The following is an 18950-nucleotide window of genomic DNA, read 5'->3' on the forward strand; positions in this document are numbered from 1 at the left end:
TAGTTGTGGGTTTTTGTGTCAGTTGGGTGACATACAGTAGATGCATGCACTCCAAGAGCTCACCAGGTAATCTGAGTAATGACTGAAGAAACCAAAGACTTATGATTAAAGACTTAAGCAGGGAAGCAGGGAAAATGGGTCTATGCAATGTGAGTTCTGTTCTGACAGACTACTGTAACCTCATTTAAAGGGAAGTTGTGGACCAGTGTGCCTCTGGAGCATCAATAAATCTGACATGTAGCTGACATGCAATATTTGACATGTAGTGTAAGCTACTTTCTCCATTATCCTAACTGATCTAAATGGCTTCTCAAACAACAGCTCCCAGTTGCAATGTTTCAGTGGCAGTTACATGATTTTTTGTTGGCAAAAATATTTGTCCATTCCACTTGTTTTGAATAGGGAGATTTAATTCCCTCTACCACAAATGTTTGTCACATTCGTCAGGTAAAAAGAAATGCATGTAGTATATGTGGTCCTCGTACCATCTAGCATTTGTCGTGAACATTGAAAATAGACCAAAATGTGTCCCTTTTTAATTTTATTGTCCATCTCATTGTTGATGTTTTTTGATTTTCGAATGAAACCGTGCAGGTCAAAAGGCACTCAGTGCTTGGCACTACTTGTGATTACTTGTCACATAAGTTTGAGTGGAACATATCCTTTAGTCTTCAGTAGTAATGTTAGTTTATAATAAAATCAGGGTCCAATAGCACAATATGATGTACATTGCATTGTAAGAGTTCATGTTCGTAAGCATTTAGAAGGTTGCTTAATTCCGATTTGAATAACCTTGTATATGCACAGAATGTTTGGAACTAAGCCATTCTGAATTGTTCCATGTCAGTCTTTTACTCATATTCATCAGTAGAGAGAGTGATAAGTGATATCCAATGCGGTACGTATGTCGTAGCCTCTCGCGCAAAACAGAACAAGAGGTCTAACAGAATCAGACGTTTCAGTGTATTTAGTGTTACGCCTCTATGGAACGTAGGGCTGATAAACTACTGATCTAACCTATGTATGAGTATTATTGCACCAATTTCGGCATGTCCAAATTCTGACACAAAATTAGCTCGGCGCAAATAGTGTTATTTGTCTCTATGTCCGTGTAAGTGTGTATCCGACGGTTTCTTTCATGACTTTCATACGCTTATCCTAAAATGTATTTAAAACAGACAAGCGACGTGGTAGAGAATTTGTCAAGTATGTATTTTCCTGCCAAGGATATACAGTGAGATATACATCCTGTAAGTGCTGCACCTCAAATGGTTAATCTCACATCACCGGTACAGAATCGTACACCGACATTCAGTAAGTAAAGGGAACGAGAGTCGAAGGGGGTTTCCCTGATGGAATAACGAATTTCTTGGGCTTTAGACACTGTCGAAAAGCCCGTCGATTTAGGTCAATCGGAAAGGTTTGATGAATGACTTACTTAAAAACAATTTCCCTAAAAATGTTGATTGTAGCCAGTTTGCGGTCTAGTTTTAGGAAAGAAACAGGAAAATGACCGGTGGCATTCCTCCGAGATGATCCTGCGGCAGGTGTTTTTACGGAGAGGACGCAACAGGGAGAGGAAAGAGGAGGGCGCACGCGGTCCCACGTGTTCTAGTCAACGCAGATTCGATGCTCTTCTCATTTTCAATGCACTGTAGCCAGCACCGCAGAGGCAGTGAGGACGGACCGCATAAACACGCACTGCCCTACACCCTGACTGCAAAACATGTCTGTGCACATAGTGTGTCCCCCTTTGCACACCTTTTAAATTTTTGCTTCCATTTTTCTATTTGTTGACGCTTTTCCTGTTTTCTGAATCACAATGATGCGCTACAAATTTGACTTCAATTTTTTATGACCAAAAGAGCGCTGGGGAAATGAGAGGGGACCATTAAATGTGTAATTGCTGCTCCGTTTTTCATCGTCATCTGCTGTTCATCCGTGTTTTTTCTCTCATTTTACACCATTATTCCTCGCACTTCATGCAAATCCGGGGGACTATGTGAACATCATGCTGGCGCTGCGATGCCTGGTGTTTGCTGCAGTGAGTGCACGGTTTGCCGTGACAGGTAAGGGAGAGAGGGAGGGAAGAGGGTAAAACCGCATTGCTTTTCATCTACAAGTTTCCCCCCTCCGCTGACAAATTCTGGCTTTTGCAACAATAATCACTTTTCCTACTTCAACGGTGAACTACCGGCAGGTCGCTACTGGGTTTTTGCCTCTGCCTCAAGTCATTTGGATCGTGTTTTGCCCCTCTCCCGTCAGCAGAACCGATGCGGTAGATTTGCTGCATCAACAGAATTTCCCCGCAACGTCTGGCGAGCTGAATTTCTGGCGCTTGTGTGCAGTAAATCGCGCTTTGAGAGGCAGAACACATTAAAATACCGAATCATCGCCAAAATGCACGTCGATGTTGTTGTGCGTGTGTTGTGTTACTGCCAGAGTTGCGACATTTTAGCCGTCACGTTAACAACAGCAGATTGATTAATCGCATTTTCCCCTGCCCTGTCTCCCGTGTTTGCAGGCTGGAGCGGCTCCGTGATACGGGATGGGAGCGTGTGGGAATGGGCAGCGCTGGAGACCCGGGAGGAACGCAGTGGAGCTGTAGAGGAAGTCACCAAGCCCAAACGTCTCCTGCAGCAGATCGACTCGGAGGGAGAGATTGTTCATGGCCATCTGGACACCCGGGTGAAGAATCACACCGAGGGAGCACAAGTAAGTGTGACTGTGACTGTATGTGAGAAAAAGATGCGTGACCATTTTGTGGATTAATATTCTAATGGACAGAATGTCATCATGAGAGATAAACATCAAAGAGCAGACAGATACTGTACATTAGCTTGATATTTTAACTGCTTTAAATCATTCCAAAATGTTGCCATGTTGGAGCTGCCTGGGTACACTGTTGAAACTTGTGGCTAATACGACAGTAAGGATTGTCCAGCATTGTCAGTGGCTTACTTTTCTGGGGTGCAGTTCTTTGAGACCTCTCTTGCTGTAGTGCCCATTCTGTAATAGAAAGGTGTCCCCATAGGCATCAATTACGCTGAGGACGCTGGGGATATGTCCCCACCACTTTTTGTTGTGGCCCATTTCGTCCCCGTTTCGAACCCGTCATTGTCCCCAGCACTTTTCAAAACAAACTGACGCCCATGGGTGTCCCTGTAGAGGCAGCTTATTCGCCTCATTGCCTTCCCCACCCCCTGTCTCCCCTGACACCTTTGTGAAATCTGTCAGCTCCTGTACCCAGGCCTTTCACCCACCCCCTTGATCCTCTGCTCACCACAACATGCTGCTTCCTTCCTGTTGAGCCACACAGGGCCAGTGTCCAGTATGCCATTCATCCCTCTATAGGCCCTGGCTAGGGGGGGTGGGGGGGCTAGGACAGACAGTAATTAGGTGAGTGGTAAACAGCTCAGTTGGGGGGCTTCACCTCCAGACAGTTCAGTCCTTCAGGACCAAACAGAGCGGACATTTGATACAATATGTTCCTTTGCACATTGCAGTAATGGTTCTTTTGCTGAGTGCTGACAAGTGGGTTGTTGCAGGACCTGCTGGATCCTGTACATGATTGTGATCTGGAAATGATTGACAGTGTGTATTGAAAAGTATGAAGAACCACCTTGTAGCCCTTGAGCACTGGGGTATATTGGCAACATTTCTATTGTGATAATGCAGTCTACTGTTGCACACCGAAATGTAGAGTGCTTATTATAAGTGGAGTGCCCTGTAGAGTAGTGCAGTTGGTGGAAAGCTGTGGGTGTTTGTCATCATTGGTATTCCATGCAGACCTCAGAATGAACACCATTGTCCAGGTGTACTGTGCTAAGTGGAGAAAATACAGCCGAAAAATGGTTCGTTTGCTTAGCAAGTATGTGTGGGTGCAGTCCTGAAAAAGAGAGTAAAGGAGGCAGAGCTGAAACAAAAGAGTGGGCGTCTCCTCAGCTCCTCGTCAGAAAATGGAACGAAACATTAACAAGACACCTCCAATTCTCCTGCTGCAGAAGTCTGCTCCTGGCTCCTTCATTATTCAAGTGCATGTTAAAGAATTTCCCTATCAATAATTAAAGGCAGCATGTGTGGAGAGTGCCGGGATGCCCACGATTCTGGGTGGAGAGTGGTTGTTTCCCAGAGAGGGTCCTCGTGGCTTCTTGTGAAGAAGAGGCAGGGGCTTCAAAAACAAATCTGTAGTGTCCTTTCTGAAGTAGATGGTCCTCCGATCAGAATGGCTGGGAAGAAATTAGACTGTCGTGTGACTTGTCTGCACTCTCATGCTTTAATTACGTAGCTGGATCTGCTGCTGGAGGTCATTTAAATAATTAAGGTTTTAAGTGGAGCAAAGATGTGCGTAGGACTGGTGGTAGCCCAGGAGTCTGAGCCTTCACCCCATGCTCCGAAGCCTGTCTGTTGCCATTTCAGGCCTGACCTTTCTGATGACCGCTGGTATGTACCTTTCAGATGGTGGTTTGCGGTCGTAATTGTGTCTGCTTCAGTGCTAGCGTCTGCCCAGCCGGCAGAGAGTCGACAGCAGCACCCTGACTTGGAGATAACAGGTGCTGCAAAGGCCCCATTGTTGTACTGACAGCCGGGACTCATCCAGCCCTTTGTCACACTATTTCAGTATTGCCGATTAATGGCCTGTCCCCAGGTGCCCACTTGATACCCAGTGGCGGGCCACCACAGGCCCAGCCTGACACACAAGTCTTTCCTGCCGCAGTGGCTGACATCCCCCGATCACGTTTCACACCTCCGCCTCTCCCATTACCAGCCCTATAAATACTGTCTGTCAATCAGCGGCCCTTTTTCATCAACTCCCCCAATCTCATAACCTTGAACTGCCCTCACCACGTGCGTTTGTAACACAGGCCATCTTCTCAAACTCCGGCTCTGACCTGAACCAGTGCTGAGTTTCATGCCGCAAAATATTGATTAGAGGCTCCTGCCTCCAACCACGTGTATATCCACAGTCCTGTTCCTGTAACCTGTTTGTGTGACAGTGATATTTAGAAGTGAGGTCTGGGAGAGATGCTTTGGTCGCAGATGCACACAAAGGTTGAGTTGGTTGAGTTGCCCTTAGGCACACTTGGCTCCTTCACTCTACTGATTGACTTAATTGTAACAATTACACCACACTTTCCCCTTTTGATGTGTCAGTGATTTTAAAGTGGCTTGAATGTTACCCATGTGCTGTTTGTTTGACAGTTACTAGAAGCAGTAAACCTTCACCTCTGTATTTGGAAGGAAACTATTCTGAGCCAAAGCGATTCAGACTCCATCAAGCAGTGAAGTCTTATTGAATCATTCAACTGCCTCCATTGCTTTGCAGTTTATTATTAATTGAATTACACATATAATCTTTTTGTTGTCATGGTCATTGGAATCCAATGGGTCACAAATAATAAATTAGGAATCACACCTTGGCATTTTGATTCATTCCCTCCCCAAGTCTAGCTAACTAAAGGCAGCTTTGGTGTATAGAATACTGTTTTGATGACACTCACACGATCAGTCTGTTCAATGACATCAGTTTTGATACATTTGCTTTTGTAACCAATTTACAGCATTACTGAAAACAATGAACTTATGGCAACTCCAACAAGAAATGATTATCTTGGTACTCAGAAGACTTGGGCCACTCACATGCTCACACAAGCTGTTATTTCTTTCTCCGAGGGTGCCTTAAGTATGCCTTATGGAGCCATGTACACAGTGAGCTCCAATGTTCATTTGCAGTTGAAACTGTTACGGAAAATCACGATACACAAGTTTACGTAATCCATGCTGGCATGGAAGAGAGCACATTGATCTCTTCTAAACTGTGGCAAAGCCATTCAGTTAAAATTCCATTTTCCACAAGTTTCACTTGTATAGAGTTTGTTCTTGAGCTGAGTTGTGTGAATGTATGTGGTAGTCTTTGCTCTTTGGATATATTTTTTTTTCCCACAGAATATCTGGGGATATTAGGAATATTAGGAAAGAATATTAGGAAACCAGTTATGTTAAGCACATTGTATAAAACAGGACAACTGACTTCATGAAGTTCCATAGAAATTTCTGGTAACAAAGGCAAACAAAGCATGCTGGTTTGAAGTGAGCTGTATTGAGTCATTCCGTAGAGTGATTTCCCAGTGGAGAGCACTGGACTGCCACCATAATTTAAAGCTCTGATTCTGTGCTCTGTGGTGTATCTGGAGTGAAATATTGCATACTTATTGAAAGATTTTGTACAAGTCGCTGACTATTTTACCTGTAAAAAATTTGTTCCAACTCAAATGTACTGCTATGCTCCTCTCATCACGGCGGCCTCCAGGAAGTAAGTTTGCCACCCATGCATTACTGTAGATGGATGGTGGTAGCCATTTTTCTCTACCCTTTGCACTTTTAACATCCTTCTCTATCAGGCTTGTCATGCCGCCTTCCTGCAGGACCACAGCACACACCAAATCAATACAGCCTTAATTTGTCAAATTATTGAAGTAGTCTGACAATCTCATTTCCATGTAGAGCCATAAATATTTTGCCAACAACAGATCTCTTACCGTAAGGGTACGTGTGAAAGGGTCCACAGCAATGTTCTGCATCAGAAATGTTAATCCTACACTGAGCCATTAACGAGATCAATAGAGGGGTGTGTCCTCAGGTTCACTTTGTTGTGATTGAAATTTCAGAATTAAAGAAGGTTGGTGGGTGGGGCTGTTTTGGAGGGAAGGAATGGTAAATGTCTATTTGCAGTGTATTCCTTTGGCTGATCAGTCTTCTCTTTGTCTCTCCTTCTTGTCCCCAGCCAGTCCATTTGGCCCAGAGCAGTTTCCTAGTGGAGGCCTTTGGCAGCTCCTTCATCCTGGACCTGGAGTTAAACCAGTGAGTATATCACTGGGGTTGAGACCTGTTGTCCCCTCTCAGGGCCTCTGCAGCCTTTGGGAATGCTGACCTCATCCTTTGTTCACTGCTATTATGCCAAATCACTCAGAGATGATGGAGCTCATGTATGAAGATGGGTCATTAAGGGAACATTTACAGTAAAGCGCCCAAAGTACACATGTGCACAACACACCCACACACACACACACACACCTCTGCCCCTCACCATCCACATGCCACCCGCCACCCAGCCATACTCACAATACCAGACTGCTCTGCTTTAATTGAGAGTGAGACAGTTGTATGGTGGATTACTGCATTATGTATGAGTTAAAACACAGAGCCCCTCCTCATGGTAAAAACAGTCCCTTAAGACACAGAGTAAAAGAGGGCAGGGAGAAATTATATCATTTAGCCTACACAGTTAATGATGAAGAAGATGATGAAAATGCAGCTGGTTATTTTGAGGATGTAATGTGGATAGTTGGGATTATGTTTTTGTCATTTGTGTTGGGTCATATCTGTGCTCTGTGGCAAAAGCCCACAAAAGTATACCTTCTATGTAGTGTATTTTATGTAATTGTTTTTGTTCCGTTATCTTCTGTTTTATTTTACTTGCATTGCACCTCCAAATTCCAATGTATGTGTTTGATATATACAAACGGTGTCAAAAGCTGAACTGAAATATGTACTCATTGACAAGCTGTACCAATCATCCTAAACAGTCCCAGACAGACAATGTGGTCAGGGCGGCATATTCTTGTAAGGATTTATCAGTAAATGGTATTTCTCACTTTAGAGTGTGACAGTGAGGTGAAACAAAGGGCATGTATAAGTGCTGCATCTGTTGCTCTGTCTGCTATGGCAGGACAAAGTGATGACAATCTTGAAACAGTGGTGGCTGGCATATCCTATCCAGAGACTTTCGAGAGCTTGGATGGCTAATGTCAGTCTGACATAACGGTCTTATTTCCTGTTCCTGTACTTCCCTTGGATGAAATCTGAAGTTGTGCTTTTGTGTTTCTGTGCAGCAATCTCCTTTCCTCAGACTATGTGGAGCGGCACTTTGACAAGGACGGGAAACCCTCACAGACTGTGGTAGGACAGCAGTTTGGATGCACACAGTTGGTTCAGTGTAGGATTCAGTACTGACATCTGCCTCAGGCTGTCAACTTTCTGTTTGAAAATATTAACCGGTACCATCCTTCCCTGCAGTCTTTGTTGCAGAGGTGAATGGGAGCTGTGTTTGATGTGCTTCAGGGCATTTTGTGAGTTTATGTTGGTGTGTAGGTGTGTGTTTATAAGTAGGGCAGGTAGTGTGGGGTGGTGTGGAGAACTTGAGGGGACATGTAACCCAGTGGGTCATGAGTACGTATCTGCTGTTTTACCCCTGAGCAAGGTTCTTTAACAGTGTTTTTCCAGTGGAAACTCAGCTTTATAAATGGGTGCCAGACCATGTGTAAAAACTCAAATACTGGATCAGGGTTTCTTGAAATGCACGTGTTTCTATCACCAAGAGTATTTAATTATACCTAGTTTATTTTTGCCTGCTTTTTTAATGATCATAAAATGGATACTTGGTCATGTAAGAGTAAATTAGTATTCTTGTTTTGTAGCGAGCATTAGGAAGTGCAAAGATCAAGGGTGGAAGTTCAGTGATTTTGTTTATAGTTGCTTTTGTAGCTCAAGCCGCTGAAGGGTGGACAGTTCAGCTGCTTGCCATGTGTTGATCAGTGTGTGGCTCTGTTTGAAGCGAGCCTGTTGGTCCGGGGCGTTGTGTGTCTGCTGTGAGGCTGGACGGAGTTGGCTCAGCTCCGCTGGCTCTCGAGAGCAACCAAATGGCCAGGTTGGTTTTGGCAGCGAGCTCTCAGCTCTCATGCCTCGCTCGAAGGTTGGCCCAGGGTTGCAGACATCCACGGGTGAGGGCCAGGCCAGACGTGTCAGTCACGGGGCCTGCTAAACGCCTGGGGGCAACAGTGAGTGTCAAGCCCAGGGCCGCCGCAGCGTTTCCGGACGGCAGGGGTGGCATCTCTGCCTCAGCGCTCTGCAGGGTTCTGCTGCAGTCCAACACTGTGAGTGCATGCTGCCCCCCCCCCCCCTTCTCCGCCCACACTCTCCAACTCTCATACCCATCCAGCCAATCAGGTAGTAGTTCCCATGGCAACCGGCAGCCAGCAGTCCTAGCCCATTTTGGCCCAGTCCTGTCACTCAGCCGTTGGTGGAGGAGAGGAAAAGAAAAGAGAAAAAAGAATAAAGTGGCATAATATCAAAGGCAGGAGTGGAATGCTAAAAGGGAGTAATTGCCCATTTCGGTTCAGTTCTCTGTTGCGGCAGCTGTGGGGATTCTCCAGCTGAGATAAAATGTAGCCAATCCCCACTTCCCAACACCGTCGTGATTCATTTTCTTTTATTGACCTATCCATATATTTTCTCCTGTCTCCTTTTATTGGTCTCCGTCTATCAATCACTTTATGCCACACCCACAGCCTGCCATTCTGCTGGCATCTCAATGAAGCTGCACAATGAAGGAGAATAAGGGCGTAAAGGATCATTTGATCACCCTTCAGAGGCAGAAGAGAGGTCAGGGAAAATGGTGTGTTAAATATGGCTACAGAGGGAGCGAGACACACAGACTGAGAGGTAACGGGCAGGGTGTCCTGTTGCTTTGGACAGGAGCAGCCAGGTTGCAGAAGTTAAACGAAAGTGGCGGGATGCGATTACGGCCGTTCGTCAGGTGCAGCCCCAAGGTGTCTTGTTTGAGCTGCAGGGCACTCAGCATCACTTACCGTTCGTCCGTCCGTGTTCGCTGGCCCATTCCAGGCCAGGTTTTTCACTGGGCCCACCTCTGTCTCGTTTACGCAGACATCCTGGGAGTCAAATGCGTGTCTTTATTTATTTAAACAAATCCCAAACAGTAGCTGTCAGAGTGGAGCAGAGAACGCAAATGGGTCACATGCAGAAACTGAGGGATGTGATGGGGACACAGTTGCATTCATGCTGTCCTGATTACAGTCATTGTAGATAACTGTATTGATCAAATATTTTGATACATATTTCTTGTTGTTTCTTGCCCTGAGCGTTCCTCCAGTAAATAGCCAACTATATGAGTATAAAGTGAATGCAGTATAAAAATGCAATGTGAGATGTAGCAAATTGTGTGCAGCTTTGGATAAAGGCAAGTGGATGTTGGCAGGGAATAACATATTTATTTCAAAAACCTGTTTCTTCATCATCATAACTCAAGTATCTTATTTTTTAGTGCCGTTTCTTAGCTCTTCCATCGAAAGGCCAAATGGTCCTATTTGTAGATGGGCCCTAGCAGACTGAAGGGAAGGCGTGTGTGTTTGTAGATGCTCCCTGGGTCCTTGATGCTATTTGGAGAGCTGAACTGGCTTGGAATGCAGACATTATGTAATATCTGCAGTCTCCTGGGAGCCCACACACACCACGACACACACCCATAATCACGCAATTATTTACACACACTCAAGCACACATATCTCCCTACACACACACTCTCACATGTAGTTCACGCTTCATCCAAGGTGAAGAGGTCTACATTGCCATCATCTAATCTGCTGGTTAGCTGTGTCGGTGCCATCTACTGTAACGCTTTATCTGATCCTGACCTCTCATCCCCTGGGAGTGTAAAGTAAACCAGCTTACAAAGCCTCAGGCGCACTGCAAGGTGACAGATCAAATCAGCAGTGCTGACTCTGTGCAAGTCCACAAGTCATTTTGCCTTCAGAAGCGCTTTGTCCTCATGTCCTTCAATAGCCTATGGCAACTGAAAGAGATTGTGCTGTATTTCACTGCATTTTTGTCTGAGATATGTATCTGTGTGTGTGCGCATTATGTGTGAGTCCATGTATGTGATTCTGCGTGTGTGTGTGTGTGTGTGTGTGTGTGTGTGTGTGTGTGTGTGTGTGTGCGCGTGCGCGTGCGCGTGCGCGTGCGCGTGCGCGTGCGCGTGCGCGTGCGTGTGTTTGTGTGCATGTTTTGGAAGGGGCTGTTAAGTGCCCATTACACAAAGCGCAATCCCAGTAACACTGCGGAAAGGACACCTGATACTCATCTACTAACAGCCTGGTGTGATGCAATATGATTTCTTCCACTTACCCTTGTAATCTCTGCCTTTATTTATTTATTTCAGCACAGATAAGTGCTCTGCGTTTCCCCCTGTAAAAGCCTGTGAGCAGCCTAAGTGGCTCCGCCACATAAAGAAAAGGAATAAAGGTGTATTTACTGCCAGCTCATGCAGAAACAGCCCCAGTGCTTTATGGAAGTATGGGAGCTCCAATCCTGTCTATACCATTGATAAACTGTAAAAAAAAAAATAATTTTATGCAAATATTTAGTTGTCTTTGGACAAATAAAGTATGAATGTAGGAAACATTAATATTACTTACACTGTACAAAGGGAGTATGCTGTAGAATGCTTGTATGTTTTTTTTTATCAGAATCAGAATCAGACTTTATTGGCCAAGTATGCTTTTACACATACAAGGAATTTGACTTTGGTTCCAATGTCTCTGGTAGTGCTTTTATACAATGTCAAGGTGACAACAACATGTTTAAAAACACAATTCATACCTTGTAATTATCAATAAAATTACCATGAAATTCTATGAATGCAATCAGACCAACTTATAAAACCTGCGTTAAGACTAGTTATAAAAGGAGGTTACACACAGGAAAATCCATTGATAGTATTCACCACCATGGCTGAAGTTAGAGAGCTGTGTGAAAATTTAAAAATCGCTGTGAAGGTTCATGAGCAAAACTTGTGTTTTGGTAACATTTTAAAATGCCTTTATTATGGTCTGGCAGGTGTGGATCAGATAATGCAGACTATGTCTGGGCAGGTACTTGTAGCTCCATCTCCAGTGTACATAGCTCGGTCCTTCCATTGTGTTGTACAGTTAATGGCGAAACAGTGGATTGAATGCATCATTTTAAGACTTCCTATGAAGTCTTCTTCCTACGAATCCTACGAACAGCTTCAGGTCTGCTCGGCCATGTATATACATACATAGTACACTCCTTGAAAAAGGCAGGCTGGCTCAGGTGTGTGCTGTAAAATTGGGTTGTTTAATACATGTACTGCCTGTCAATGTCAACATTACGAATATTGATGAATGGAGGTCAGCGCATTTCATCATTTGTAATACCAAAACCTTTGATTCAGATCAGAGGTGCCATTCAACTTGCAGATTGGATTGGGTCAGAATGGACCAGAACCACTGAGACATCAGGGTCCACTGGGGCTGAGAGAAGGCAGTAATTCGACGCTCGCGTCTGCTGTTTCTTGGATTTGTTTGGTTTGGTTTGTCTGTCTTGGGTAACATACCTGACTTATCAGGTACATATTCATTACTGCCCATGTGACACTTACACCTAGCTTAGGCCTCATGACTCACACAACCCTCTGCTGAGGAGAAACTTGAGTCAGTGCTTAGATGGTCTCTTACACACCAGTGAATAAGTAGGGTTGCTTATTGCATTGCTGTGTTGCAGGTTACCGTATTTACTCGATCTGGATCGTAACAGCCCTAGTGTCTGCAGGCTGTCCCTCCATTTAGGCCCTTAACAATCCCATTCTACTAATCATGGTCTTGGTGGAATTAATTTGGCTTCCCTCCCTAGTACTGAGCATGCTAGTGATTTATAGAGAGCTGTAAAGCCTGCTGGATTCTCACCCTACAGAACCAGATTTCAGTCACACTGTCATAGTTGATACGAATGATAACTGGTGCCTAGGGTACGTAACAGGCAGAACATTTTCTCTGGATGTCAGGTTGTGATTATATAATTTATAGACCAGTGGGTTTTCTGAATTTGCTGTGGAAAATGTACACTGTTTCTCTGTGTGTGTGTGTGTGTGTGTGTGTGTGTCTGTGTCTGTGTGTGTGTGTGGATGACGTACAGTATTGTATGCTCAGCAGAAGAGGGACTGGTAAGGCCCCAGCTCTTTGTTTCTGCAGGGAGGGGAGCACTGCTATTACCACGGGCAGGTGCGGGATGTGCCGGGCTCCTGGGTGGCTCTCTCCACCTGTCACGGCCTACGGTAAGTGTTTCCTGCCTTACTTGCCCCACCGCAGTTACTCTGCATATCCAGAGTGGTGCTCTTGACAGCTACGGCATATGACAAAACACCGCTTTGAGCTCTGCTGTCAAATTTAACCAAAGGTTTGTTTGTTCTCTCTTTGTCTGTTCCCCCACCCCTCTCGGCCCACAGTGGCATGTTCTCTGATGGGAACTTCTCCTATGGGATCGAGCCAGTTGTTGAAGGCAGCGATCAGGTAAGTAGTGGTGTAATGGCGAGGGGGTGGGGGGGGTGTTGTCGGTGCTGTCACTGTACACCTGTACCTGAGACAGATATTGTGACACAGCTGCGCTTCACGTTGGCAGTGACCAGGTGAGAGAGGAGGTATTACACTTCTGCCCTGATGAGGGGTGAAGGTATCACTGTACCACCCTATGTCTGCAATCAGGGAACAGGGAGTAGTAGTGGTATACTCCTGCACAGGTGAGCTCTGATGTTAGTATTGGACACCTGTGTGGGTAAAAGTGGCAGACTACTGGCGGTGTTTCGCATCTGGGCAATGCTGACGGCTGTTCCGTGATGGGGGCTGTGTGTTGGTGTCTGTAGTGTTGTGGAGCATTGGCAGGGTGGGTGTCATAGTCTTTGGGCCGGTGGCCAGTGACCTGTGATTCTGCTGAATTAATCATCAGCAGGACACCTTGGATACACGCACTCACATTAACAAACAAATAAATAAGTGTCCAGCCGTGGTTGCATGCTGATACTGTGAGGAGTGCTACTGCTCACATAGAAAGCTAACTTGCACTGAATAGAGCCCTCTGGTCTTATGCCCTTCCTCCATAGAAAATGGATGATGTTTTGATTCTTCAGTGTCCCCTTTGGTGTGACCCCCAGGGTGACCTGCAGGTGCTCCTTTCAATTAGCCACGGTTTCAGCTAGCAGGTCTGGCTTCATGGCCTCTGTGTCTCAGTTCCGCAACTTTTCTGCACAATTTCTACAGTGTGAGTTTGGGGCTTAGGAGCAGCTCAGTAGTCTACAGTTGGAGGATTGATGGTCGCAGGAAGTCATCTCTGGGGAAAAATGTTCATTGTATAAAAGCTCCTATTAGTATCTAAAGGGGATTGATCCGGTCCCCTTCCCCCATCCCCCATCCCCCACCCCCCATAATTTTTCCAGCTATTTGGGCATCCTCTTCTCTGTAGTGTTGCTTTCTTCTCTGAAGCACATCTGATAGAAAGTTTAACCCCCCCTCCCACTCTCTCTCTCTGGTGTTGCACTGCAGTGTGACACTCTATCTCCCTGTTGCAGTATGGAAAATAATGAGTTGATACACAATCCAATGGAATCCTGATGATGAAGTGTCTCGGGCAGGTTTCAGTTCGGCACGGGGTCAGTGGCTGGGGGGTCGTTGAATGTTTCCACAGGGCGCTGTACTAACTAAGCTTTTATAAATGGGTTCAAAACCCTGTCAATGCAGAAGATTGGGGACTGTTACCACAGGACAAACACAGTTTTTGGCACTCTCTGCACTTGAAGTGCTCAATGGAGCCCTGAGCTAGGCACGATCCCAGAGGTAGTGTATGAGACTCGGGTACTGTATGCTTTACAATGAAAGGTTTTTCCCTGCATTGTTAAACCTAAAGAGGTCCAAAGGAGGCAGCTGCTCATAAATATTCATTAACAGTAAGACTGCTACTTGTTTGCTTCTGATTGTAATCTGTGTGGTTATGAACAAAATGGTTGTAATAACTAATGATTCAGTGCTTAAATTCATTCCAAGCCCACTGGCTCATGAATATTCATAAAAACGGACACCACTTTAACTCTTTAAGCAATGCCTGGAAGTCTTCAGTGGTGACAAGAAGGAATGCAAAGTCTGAATTTGACTGGTGATTCTCGTGTCTGATGATAGCTTGAACAATGCGTCCTTTAACATAGAAATGGATTGAATGAATTGGTTGTCATTTATATAAAAGTATTCAGCCACGGTGGTGTCATGACTAGGTTTACTCGCATAGCATGGACACTCAAAGTCACAGCTGTTTAAAACCTATCTGCAAAGATTCTATGCAATATATAGTCAACACGCTCTGGCATTATCCATGATCACGTGGAATCTTTTGTTGTTTTTGTTTTACTTTCCAACTTACCTCATTAAATTAGGTAAGAAAATATATCGCACAAAACTTTGGACACTGCTTGTCGCATAAGAACTTCTTTGTAAAAGAGATACTTAGTTGGAGGTGTTTGTCAAAACAAAACTGTAAGAGTTTGTTGTTTGCTCTAAAGTTAACCAGTTTACTCAGATGGGCATCATGGCCCAAATTGAACAACACTACATATAGTTGTATTTTTTTGAAAGTAGAACCATTTTATTTGTTCTATGACTGTGTCCCCAGTCATGCATCCATTCTAGAGAGCAGCTGGGACCTAGATGGTGGGGTGGAAGAGTGAATGGGTTTCCATTAAGGCACAGGGTAATATAACCGAAGCTCCATTACACTGGCACGAGAGGTGGATCGATGAAACCTCTTTCCATCTCACTCCTCTCTCAAAGGCCCAGATGGCTCATTTTCATAAAGTATTCAACTTGCATGCAAGTTGCCTCTCAATGTACATGGTAAACCCTATCCTAACAAAGAGAAGAAAAATGCTTTGTAGGGTTTTTGCATGCAAACAATCTCTCATTGTCTGTGTTGTACTGTGACACAATGTTAGGTGAATGAATCAATTAAATGGTATTTTGTTGACGTGTACTACACCAATTAGCCACACTCCATATAAGACTGATTGCAATACCATGTCAGAATAAGACAAAGTAAGACAGTAAATGGTTATTATGAAAGTAATTAGCACGGTGAAAACGACAACCATACACAAAACTTGCAGTTGCAAGTTTGGCCAGTTGTACTTAAATTATAAACATAGTTCCAGCATGCCATTGTGTGTCTGGTGGTGCTGTTGCTGAGTGATTGCAGTCCTATGTACTATGTGTCTGCCATGTAGGAAGAGAACGCTCACGTGGTGTGCAGGATGCCCAACCTGGAGCTGCCCCCACTGTGTCCAGGTGTGAACTTGTCCTCTAATGCCCCCCCCTTCCTTTCCTTTTCCTGTCAGTGCTTTCATCTACTGGCCTCTGCTGCTCCGCCATGCTCAGTCTTTAATCTCCCCTTCTCTTTTCTCCTCCGCCCTCGCGTTCACTTCTCCTCTCTCTGCTCCTATCTTTAAATAGCCTCTCCTCTCCTCTTCTGTCCTCTCCTCTCCTCCTCTGTCCTCTCCTCTCAGTTTTCTCTTCCTTTAGCTCGACTTATCTGCCTTCTGTTTTCTCTCCTCTCCCCGTCTCTTGTTCCCTGTTTTTTCCCCTTGTCCGTGTCCTTTTCCTCTCGTCACTAGTTTTCCCTCTGCTCTGTCTATCCTCTCCCTCTCTCCTGTCTTTGTCCTCTCCCTGAAGGGTATTGATTTCCTTTAGAGATCATTGTACAAAAATACACACATGTATTGATTGGAGAAACTGATGCAAATACATTTTTTTCTCCTCACCCCCATCCTCTCATCTCTCAGACTGCGCACACAACAGCAGTGACAGTAACGCTGACACTAATGGTGTCGGTGATGATGACGGTAATGGTGACGTCTCCATGGAGCTGGAGGAAGAGCCCACTGTCAGAGAGCATCTGAGGCGCTTCAGGAGACAGGTGGGAAACCTTCACTCAGCTGACGCTGGGAAGCAATTCATTCTAAGCGATTCATTGTAAACCGGCCTGCTGTGAAACGTTGAGGTGCTACAATTGATTAAATGCAGTGGTATCCATTTCCAGGACAGCTTCTAGAGGTAGACTGCCGACCTGAACCTAAATATTAAGTATTTGTAGGTTGTGTAGTGCTCCTCAAGAATCCAGAATGGTAGCTTTTTATTTCTAGACTGCTCCCGGAGAGTAGCAGAGGCTTCAGCTGCCATCGTCTTGAATCACTGACACCCAAAACTGGACCTTCCCTCTCTGTCCTCCCTCCCCCCACCTCCCCCCACCCCCCCACAGGTGCGCCGAGCACAGCACACAGTCCAGAGTGAGACTAAGTACATTGAGTTGATGGTGGTCAACGACAATGAGCTGGTGAGTGAGGGCTGCCGTTCCTGTTATCCTCCAGCCGCGGTTCCTTTGTTAGGTTTTAAGGTCTGTTCAGCAGGGCCAAAGAGGGTGTTTGCTTGCATTAGAGGCAGCAGCAGGGCCTTGTGATTTGTGTCAAAGCATTGCAAGGAGTTTATTCATTAAATATTTTTGCCATCTCAAAGCGACCTTAAAAACTAAGAAGAAAAACTTGAGGAGAAAATGTTCATGTTAGATCTTCAGGATGTAGCTGTCATTTACTAAAATGATAGAAGTTCGAATTTGGTTCTGTCTTAAGTAATTCTATGTGTTTTGTCTGTCTCCTATCTATAGTATGTGCAGATGCGAAGATCAGCCTCCCAGACAAGAAACTTTGCAAAAGCTGTGGTCAATATGGCAGATGCGGTGAGGACACAATATCCATCTGCCTTACTGCTTTTGTTTCATTGAAAATGAATGTTTTCATTTGTTGCAAGTTATCTCTGAATTAACACAACTGCTCACCAGAACTCAAATGTCAGTTTTTGAATTGAAGCTAAAGATGTGTATGTTTGAACCTGGACTTTGATTTCTGCCCTCATACACCTCAAAATGAATGTCTATAAGTGTGAACCATGCTAAATGTAGAGGAATTCTAATAGGAATTGAACTCGGCCCTGAACACTATTGGTATGAGTTTTATCAGTGATGTGGCTGGTATTGTACACATAGTAGCAGCAGTACAAGAACTGATCATGAGGCTGTCAGTGTTGCTGTCGTTTTCTTGATTGCTTTTATCGTGGCTGTTTGATTCCAGATCTACAAGGAACAGCTGAACACCAGGATCGTTCTGGTTGCCATGGAAACGTGGTCATCACAGGATATGGTTTCCGTGGGCGATGACCCCCTGCTGACCCTGCGTGACTTCATGAAATACAGGAAAGAAAACATCAAGGAACACAGCGATGCAGTACACCTCTTCTCGTGGGTATTCCTGTCCCTGCAGAGTGGGAAGGAGGGAGAGGAATGAGAGGATTGGAAAGAGGGAGGATTGCAAGAGTGGGAGGCTGACAGAGCGCGGTGTGGGGGCGTGTGTGTGCGTTTATGAGAGTCTCTGTGGAAGAAAACTGTTTCTGTCAATAATGTCACGCTGATGTTTCCAAAACTCCCCCTGCTCTCCTCCAGGGGACGCACTTTCAAGAGCAGCCGCAGCGGGACAGCCTATATCGGGGGCATCTGCTCCCTCACTCGGGGAGGCGGTGTCAATGAGGTGGGGCATCCTTATACTTATCACCCAAGCTCCGTCCGCACACATTTTTCTCACAAGACACTAGCTTTATTTTCATGCATTTGTAAAGCATTCCTGTGGTTTGGCCCCTGCTGATGCAAAGATCTACCCCTGTGTTTGGCTGAGCTTATGAAGTTACGTTAGCCATTCGTCCTGAAACACATACTACACACCTCCCACAGAGCTCAGCGTACATCGTCTTACCATTCACGTTCATGGGAGTGGCAGCTTATTTCTGAAATTGTTAAAATGATGGTTCTCGGTTAGATTAAGCTACCCTCAGTCACGTTATGTGTGAGTTTTCCTTTGTTGAGAGGACTCCATGTGTGTGTTGCAGTATGGGAATGTGGGCCCCATGGCCATCACGCTCTCCCAGAGCCTGGGCCAGAACATCGGCATGATGTGGAACAAGGAACACTCAGCAGCAGGTACAACCCCCCAGCTGTCACCCCTTTCCTGTCCTCCTGTCTTCCTCCCTCTTCTTCATTGTCCTTCTCCCCTTCACTGCCCTGATCCTGAGCTCCAGCGCTGCCTGATGGACAGCAGGGGTAAATGGGGGAAGGGTTTACACTTGGGTGCTCTTCCATGCTAACTAGCTGTAATTAGGGTTCTCTAAGAGATGATTAGTCATCTGAGCTGAGTGCTCTGTGAAGGAATGCCCGTGGCTGCT

At 45.2% G+C, this 18950-nt stretch overlaps 1 protein-coding gene across 4 annotated transcripts in view; it reads left to right on the forward strand.

Annotated features, from left to right (window-relative positions):
- The first annotated feature begins 1671 nt into the window (after positions 1-1671).
- adam11 (ADAM metallopeptidase domain 11) overlaps positions 1672-18950 on the forward strand; it is a 30157-nt gene continuing 12878 nt past the window's right edge. For 3 of the 4 annotated variants that reach the window (XM_036536245.1, XM_036536271.1, XM_036536262.1), the window contains exons 1-13: positions 1672-2069; positions 2525-2715; positions 6785-6861; positions 7893-7959; positions 12846-12928; positions 13100-13163; positions 15914-15974; positions 16469-16602; positions 16945-17019; positions 17347-17418; positions 17810-17976; positions 18178-18262; positions 18618-18708. In XM_036536245.1, coding sequence (XP_036392138.1) covers positions 2012-2069; positions 2525-2715; positions 6785-6861; positions 7893-7959; positions 12846-12928; positions 13100-13163; positions 15914-15974; positions 16469-16602; positions 16945-17019; positions 17347-17418; positions 17810-17976; positions 18178-18262; positions 18618-18708 — 1225 coding nt within the window. In that variant the 5' untranslated portion in view covers positions 1672-2011. The remainder of the gene's footprint in view (positions 2070-2524; positions 2716-6784; positions 6862-7892; positions 7960-12845; positions 12929-13099; positions 13164-15913; positions 15975-16468; positions 16603-16944; positions 17020-17346; positions 17419-17809; positions 17977-18177; positions 18263-18617; positions 18709-18950) is intronic. The other variant, XM_036536253.1, reaches the window with a different exon arrangement.

Source organism: Megalops cyprinoides, chromosome 1 (assembly GCF_013368585.1).
Source record: "Megalops cyprinoides isolate fMegCyp1 chromosome 1, fMegCyp1.pri, whole genome shotgun sequence".
Taxonomy (NCBI): Eukaryota; Metazoa; Chordata; class Actinopteri; order Elopiformes; family Megalopidae; genus Megalops; species Megalops cyprinoides.